The sequence below is a fragment of the Rhopalosiphum padi genome, chromosome 3 (genome assembly GCF_020882245.1).
Source record: "Rhopalosiphum padi isolate XX-2018 chromosome 3, ASM2088224v1, whole genome shotgun sequence".
Classification (NCBI taxonomy): domain Eukaryota; kingdom Metazoa; phylum Arthropoda; class Insecta; order Hemiptera; family Aphididae; genus Rhopalosiphum; species Rhopalosiphum padi.
The window spans coordinates 8,180,720-8,188,733 of record NC_083599.1 but is presented as its reverse complement, the minus strand read 5'-3'; the positions used below and the strand labels follow the sequence as shown (position 1 = coordinate 8,188,733).

General features: G+C 29.5%; 1 protein-coding gene across 1 annotated transcript; it reads left to right on the top strand.

Annotated features, from left to right (window-relative positions):
• Window positions 1-2,974: 2,974 nt before the first annotated feature.
• On the top strand, window positions 2,975-4,108 carry LOC132924769 (uncharacterized). Its single transcript, XM_060989215.1, has one exon. It carries the CDS (start codon window positions 2,975-2,977, stop codon window positions 4,106-4,108), a length of 1,134 nt encoding a protein of 377 aa, XP_060845198.1.
• The last annotated feature ends 3,906 nt before the right edge of the window (window positions 4,109-8,014 follow it).

Genomic DNA, 8,014 nt, shown 5'->3' with positions numbered 1-8,014 from the left:
TAAATTTAACAATTCAATAATTATTTTTTAGATAACTTATTGAAACAAACCCATGATGAATTTGTAAATGATACATTACATATGGATGAAGAAATAATAAACAATGAAGAGGAAACAGATAACATAGATATTTCAGTACTAAACGAGTTACCAACTCTACCTCCAAGAGTTCCAAAAAGAGATGTTCAAAAGGTGATTGTATATTCCATATATTTTCTAATGATGATCCTTGATGAAATACTTTATATTTTAGGTAAAGACAAAATTGCCATTGGTATTGCAAAACGGAAAAAGGCTTCAAATTTAGTTTCTTTTGAAAAATTTGATGTCCAAACAAGACATTTTGAAATGTTAAATTGGTTTGTGGATAAGAATGTGGCCAGTATTGCAGTATATGGAAATGGATTAATAAGTGAAACAGAAATTGAAAATAATCCAAATAACATACATTGTTTTGTTTTAGACAGTTACCTTGCGATTGATGAAATAAAAAGATATTTTGACAGTGATGGCTGGGCTGCTCTCCAACAAGTTGTGGAGATAAAGCGTATAAACCTAACATGGATATGTAAAGCTTACAATGATGATTCATCTAATATTATTTTTATCTTTCATTTTTGGTGCTAGATACAAGTCAAAGGACTCTGCAGTTAATTGGACAAAATTTTGGTAGTAGTTTACACAATGGTCAAGGTAATAACTATTAATATAATACATGTTTTACTTAAAAGAATTGTATAATTGTGTATAATAATTCTTTTTTTTTATTATTTATTTCAGATACAAGATCTGATGCATTAGAATCAATAAGACAACATTTTGATTCAGGTTTATCAAATTATCAAGGTAAACATTGAAATAAGTAGACCTAGGTACCTATTTTTTTTTATATACATATAATATTTTTATTTTATTTTTCAGAATCCAGTCATCCTAGTAATGATGTGCCCACTTTTACAGAATTTGTCCACTCGACAAATTTGTTCTTGAATAGATTGGACAGAAGTTAGATGTACTTTTGGAACATATGAAACATCCTCCTAGTACACAATGTGTACCGTTAGATAATTCTGTTTTAAGTATATTTCCATTAAACAATATTGCAGCCATAAAAGATATTGAGGAAAACTTACAAAATGATGAATATAAAATTAAAATAGTAAGAATAGTAAAATGCCATTTTAATTTTGTATAACAAATCTGTTTATTTGTTTAGACTAATTTTATACGTTCAGTTGGTGGAACAAGTTTACAAAACTTTGTCAAAAGAGTACTTGCAAGACTATTTACAAATAAATTATCTTCTGTTTGTTCTTGGACAGGATTTAAGAATAATTTTAGATTAGATAATCTTCAAATTATGACGATATTAAAACGTAATTATTTATTGTATTCATTTATCTAATCCACCTGCAATGACATGGTAATATTATTTTAGAAGTCGCTTATGACAATTATCAAATGAATGATAGTAGTTTTGAGTGTCTCATAAAGGATTGGTTCCGTCATGGAAACCAGCGTTTGGCACGTGAAGCAAACACCAAGCAGTGAAATGTAAATTTACCAAAATATTTTGTAAATAGGTAAGTTTATAGACGGTATAACTATTATGGTTAGCTATATATCTAGTGGTGTAACTTGGAATAAATAATAAATAATTACTATGGTTAAAATTTTGAATGCATAATCTTGGTACCTTGTAAAATAATAATACAGACCAACCCAGCCAATTACCAAATGTAAATTTTAAATACTGCCAATACATTTAGTATTTTAGTTTTCATTTTTTTTCGTGATGAAATAGACCAATGGTGTGTTTGAATATATATTAAGCAAATAATTGCAGTATCTGAAATTTGGCTTATAGGAGCAGTTGCGCATTCACCCCTAGAATATTGCACAATATATAGATTTGAATATTTGGTTAAAATTATTATAAAAGTTATAAGATGACACTTTGAAATTTAGAAGTAATATTTAAATTTTACCTAATAATAAGCATATTGAACCTTTCTCATTTTCAGATAAAAAAACTGAAGCCACTACATTTAATGTCGAGGAGACATTTCAAAAGAACGGTTTCAAGTATAAATAAAAAGGAAGGTTCCTCTATTAATTTGCAACAGTCAATTTCAACTCCTAATACTCCTATACGGCAGAATCAGTGAAATTAGCATGTACTAAAGAAATGGCATCATCAAATGAAACATTATATATTAATAATTTTAATTTAGATCCTCAAGCAGGAAAGTTGGACATTTTTACTAATGATAATGATACTTGTAGTAATAATGTCAATAATTTATATCAATATAAAAGTTTTCAATTGAATGAAAATGATGGTCAAAATAATTCTTCTTTACAAAATAAATTATCACAACTGATTGCAAAATATCATATTTCACATAACTGTGTAAATGAATTACTTGTTATCTTACGATCAGAAGGGTTGGATTTACCTAAAGATGTACGATCATTATTGAAAACTCCTAAATCTAAATCACATAATATCATTCAAATGGATAATGGCTCGTATACTCATATTGGTGTTGAACGAATGATTAAACCCATTCTGTACACATATTTTAAAAATATAAAAGATTTAAACTTTATTCAATTGAGTATTCATGTTGATGGATTATCTATTTCTGATAGTTCAAAATCTAGTTTTTGGCCCATATTAGTTTCTTTTATAAATGTTCTTGAAATTAATAAAATTGTAATACCTGTGGGCATTTTCCACGGAAGAAGTGAAAAACCTGGTTCAGTACATTCTTTTTTTGATCCATTTATTACCGAGATAAAATCAATTTTTGAAAATGGAATTGAAATAAATCAAAAACTTTTTCACTTTTCCATTTCTCAAATTGTATGTGACGCACCAGCTAAAGCTTTTGTTTTAAATGTAAAATATTTTAACGCATATCATAGTTGCAACTCGTGCCTAGAAGAGGGAGAATTTATTAACAGAAGAATGTCTTTTTTGGGTATTGACTCTCAATTAAGAACTAATGAATCTTTTCGCTCAAAAAGTGATGATTCTTATCACAAATGTTCTTGTCCATTTGAAGTATTTCCTATCGATATGACTTCAGTTTTTGTATTAGATTATATGCATAATGTTTGCCAAGGAGTAATGAAAAGATTATTATATTTTTGGAAAAGTGGCCAAAAACCTGTACAATTTTTGAATACTGATCTTGAACATCAAATTTCAACTGAACAAGTAAATTTTCAACCACATTTTCCATCTGAGTTCAGTAGATTGCCCAGATCATTAGATGAACTAGAATTTTGGAAGGCAACTGAATACCGTACTTTTTTGTTATATACTGGTCCAATTTTATTAAAATGTAGATTAAAATCATCCCTGTATAACCATTTTTTACTTTTACATTGTGCTATTAAAATACTAATATCTGTTGAAACTTGTTTAATCTATAATGACTTGGCAAATAATTTATTAAGAAAATTTGTCACTGAGTATCCTGAACATTATGGAAATGAATATGTTACATATAATGTTCATGGTCTTGTACACATAGCTAATTTTGTTAAGATTCATGGTCCACTTGATAATTTTAGTGCATTTAAATTTGAAAATTTTTTACAAATTATAAAAAAAACTGTTCACAGTTCTAAATACCCTCTTCAAGACGTATACAACCGAATTCTCGAACAAAATATGTACTTAGAAAATAATATTAAATACCCTATACTTAAAAAGGAAATCGATTTTAACTATTCAACTCACCAAGATATAACCGCTACATTATATGAACAAGTTTTACTAAAAAACTTCAAAGTTAGTTCTACTAAAGAACGTGATAAATATTTTTTTTTATTTAATTGTTGTGCTATTGTTTCTATTGATAAAATAATTAAAGACTCATCTGGTCATATAATGCTTGAGGCTACTAAATATGAAAATTTATCTCCTATGTTTAATAGCCCAATCTCATCACTTTTAATTGGAAACTTTCTGGTAAATACTGAAATTAAAATTCCAAAATGTTTAGTTGAATTATCAAATTTAAAATATAAGTGTTTGTTTTTCCATACATCAGAAAATCAAGCTGTAGCTTTGAATTTACTTCATACAGAATAAAACATATTTATTACCTACTCTAAATGTCAAAATTCTTTTAAACATAGTATAAGTCATTTTTCATAATAAATATTTTATACTATGTAACTGTATTGAATTTATCTGTGTTAAATCATATTTAATTATTATTTTTAATTTTTTAAAGCTTTTAATACCCAACATAGATTGAACTTATTGTATACACTATGCAGAATAAAATGTATTAATTCCTCTTATTGTTATCATTTTTGTAAATATTATGTAGGCATAACTTTTCAAAATAAATATTTTGTACCTACTATATGAACTGTGTTAAATCATATTTAATTATTATTTCCAATTTTCCAAAGCCTTTTATACCCAACATATCATTCTAAGACAATATGTTATGAATGTTATTGGAAATATTATAATATTTTTTATAATATATTATAAACATTGGACATCTCATAGATAAAAAAATGTGAAATCCCTAGGTATGTCTTTTGAGATGTTAATGCGATATTGCATTGTTACATCTTTAAATAGACTACTAAGATACGTTCAATGTGAGATGTTCTATAGATATTCAATTTTAACTTCTCAAATGTGATATCCTTCAACGTGGCGTTTGGCATCTCTAGAACATCACATGTATGTAAATGGGTAGTAAAAAGAAACATCGCATATCGTAATATAACATCTCATTTACTTCTCTGATACAATATATTGCACACAGGGAACCCTTTGACCGATCGTTTTGAAACTTACACACATCGTAGTAAGTACCCCGAGCTACCATTCCTGTGATTTTGGTGAACCTACTACAAATATCTCGGAGACGGCGATCTCATTGTGCATTGGTGGTACAGCGATCAGCATACGCGTACAGTACATTTTATGCTAAATTACATATAATCGTCTTTTAAAAAATTCCAAAAATCGTAGTAAGTCCCCCGAGCTACCATACCTGTGATTTTGGTGAACCCACTACAAATATCACGGTGACGGTGATCTTATTGTGCATTGTTGGTCTACCGCGAGATTCTCCCGGCAACAGCTAAACGCCCTTTAGAAAATCGTATAAAATCAACCCTTTGACCGATCGTTTTGAAACTTTCACAGATCGTAGCAAGTACCCCGACCTACCATACCTGCAATTTTGGTGAACAACTGGTTTTGTGAAATAGCCGAACTATATCACCGTAACAATTTCTGACTGCGTTTGCGTCATACAAATCCACAACCGACGCATAACATGTTTATTATAATCGTGGCAAATGCGCAATAATCAGTACTCAGAATTATCATGTTTGCAAGCTTGCCAACTTTTGTAATTACAATAAAAGTACAATAGTAGGTATTTTATGTCTGTTTTATTCAACTGGATGGAAAGTGTACAAATTATTTTATACTTATATTATGTTTCTAGTGACTTAATTTTAGAAGCTAATTGATGAACACAAAACAAATATTTGAGTCATTATATATGTAACTTAAAATAGATAAGAAAAACAACAAAACAACATTATTAAAGATTTTATAAAAGTTATACACTTCATTATAACATAATTAATTAAACTAAATAAAATATAAATGAAAAGGATGAAATACTGACAATCAACAAATCGTGGTGTGGTCGGGTTATAAGGGGGTTGTGGAGCTTTATTAACTGTCGCTGCAACACAACTACCCCTAGCAATCTCGACAATTAATTCTGCTCGTTGGCTAGTAGAACACATTTTTGAAACTGCAAAACAATAAAACAAATAAAATTATCGAATACAAAACCAAATTGGAGGGAAAATATTTTTGCAGCGCAATCTACAGTGACTATCGATCGTATACAAATTAATTAATAATTGACTACTTGTGCGATTGAAATGAGACTTGCACCATTAGATTACTATTAATATAATAGGCTATTATCCATGTTAATTTGTGGTCTAATGATGTACTCACCCGGCAACAGCTAAACTGTTATAATATAAATGTAATACTGACCTGCCGGACCGTCGTTGTTTGGACTTGATGTATACAAAAACACTACAGAACGATAGTAAATGCACTCAGGAATGCACTCATATCACTTACAAAGCTCCAAGTCCAAAGACTGATTTTATACGATTTTTTGAACTGGTGAACTCCTGATTTACCTCCAGATTGCAATGCAATGACGATTTTCTAAATGGCGTTTAGCTGTTGCCGGTTGAATACAGCGGCAGACCAACAACATCCTGCTGTACCACAGCATCCAGCATCCTGATGTACCACAGCATCCAGCATCCTCCTGCACCACAACATCCAGCATCCTGCTGTAGTGCATTTACTATCGGCCTGTAGTGTTTTTGAAAACGGCAAGTCCATATAACGGCCGTCCGGCAAGTAAGTATAACATTTACCGCCGGGTTGCATTGCAATCTTGCGGTAAATCTGTGTTCTCCTGTTCTAAAAATCGTATAAAATCAACCCTTCGATCGATCGTCCTGAAACTTACACACATCGTAGTAAGTACCCCGAGCTACCATTCCTGTGATTTTGGTGAACATATAGTCCGCAAAGTTAAGAAATAACGTATTCGCAGCTATATGTAAGCAGCCCGGACGTTTTTCAAAAATCTATGAAATCCTAATTTCTTTAATATTGCACTTATCGATCTGATTTTTTTTTTTTTATTGTTCATAATGGTATTCTCATTGATATATTACTGTTGGAAAACTTCCATCAATCCTAAAACCGAATTAATGAGGTGAATTTTTCGAACATAAAAAACCGGTAGATTTTACATATAAACCGTAATTTTCGCTACATTTTTTGAACATAACGCTCTAAAAACTTAAATATTTTTTCCAAGTCTATGAGGTTAATTTTTCCTGATAGAACGAATTATTTTCTACGACTAACAAGAGCTGAGGAAATGGGAAATACGAAAACATTTTTGTACGGTCGAATTCCGATTACCTGAATGGCTTCTTAAATACCAGTATTAATTAAATTCCGGTGAGGGACGCAGCTCTGGCGTGGTGGCGTGTGCACCGTCGCTGCGTCAGTAAAAAAGTTGTAACCGATGATCTTTACTCGTGACTTGTCGAATGGTTACGAGGGCAATATGATTTTTGCAATTTTTTTTTTTTTTTTTTTATAACCCACAGATTAGATAATAAATAGAAGCCTAATTTTCCTTTATTTTTCACCTAAACTTTATGAAGTTGTATTTTTCTGATAGACTAGGTTGTGTAGAATTGATGTAAAGAAATACCCGTACAATTAGAAATAAAATAAATGTTCAAATGTTTAAATAATTAATATAATATATAAACTATGAAATTAAATATCTTTTCCCACAAAAAAATCGATTTTAAAATGTTTAATAATAATTAGTTCAAGTGCCACGATACGTAATATTATTATATTTGATTATATTTTGAGCAAAATTACATATGTTTAAAAATAACATTTATTGAAAATATGCATTTTGATTTAATAACTGGAGTTCATAGAATAGTAAATGAGTGTCATTTAATGAGTCTAGACAGTAGACGGTGTCTTTATCATAATTAAATTCAGGAAATTATATAATTATATAATTTCTAAAATTGTAAATCAGAAAATGGATAATAATGAAGTTTTGAAAAAATTCGAAAACATGTCTTTGGCAGATGAAGTTTTACAAACAGAGGTCGTCATCGTCATGGATAGACCTTTATTATTTGTAACCATACATTTCATAAAGGTTATCCATGACGTGACGGCCACTATTATAGGTATGTAACCATACCATAATAATTTGTTATCTCAGTCTTACAAACTCATTTATATATATTAATATTATATATATATACATATTTATTTTAATTCTAGAAAAAACCAGCAGTCATATTTCAGTCAGGCTGAAAGGGCAGAAAAAGAACGTAAAAGAAGTTATTTTCAATTTATTACAGATGAAAA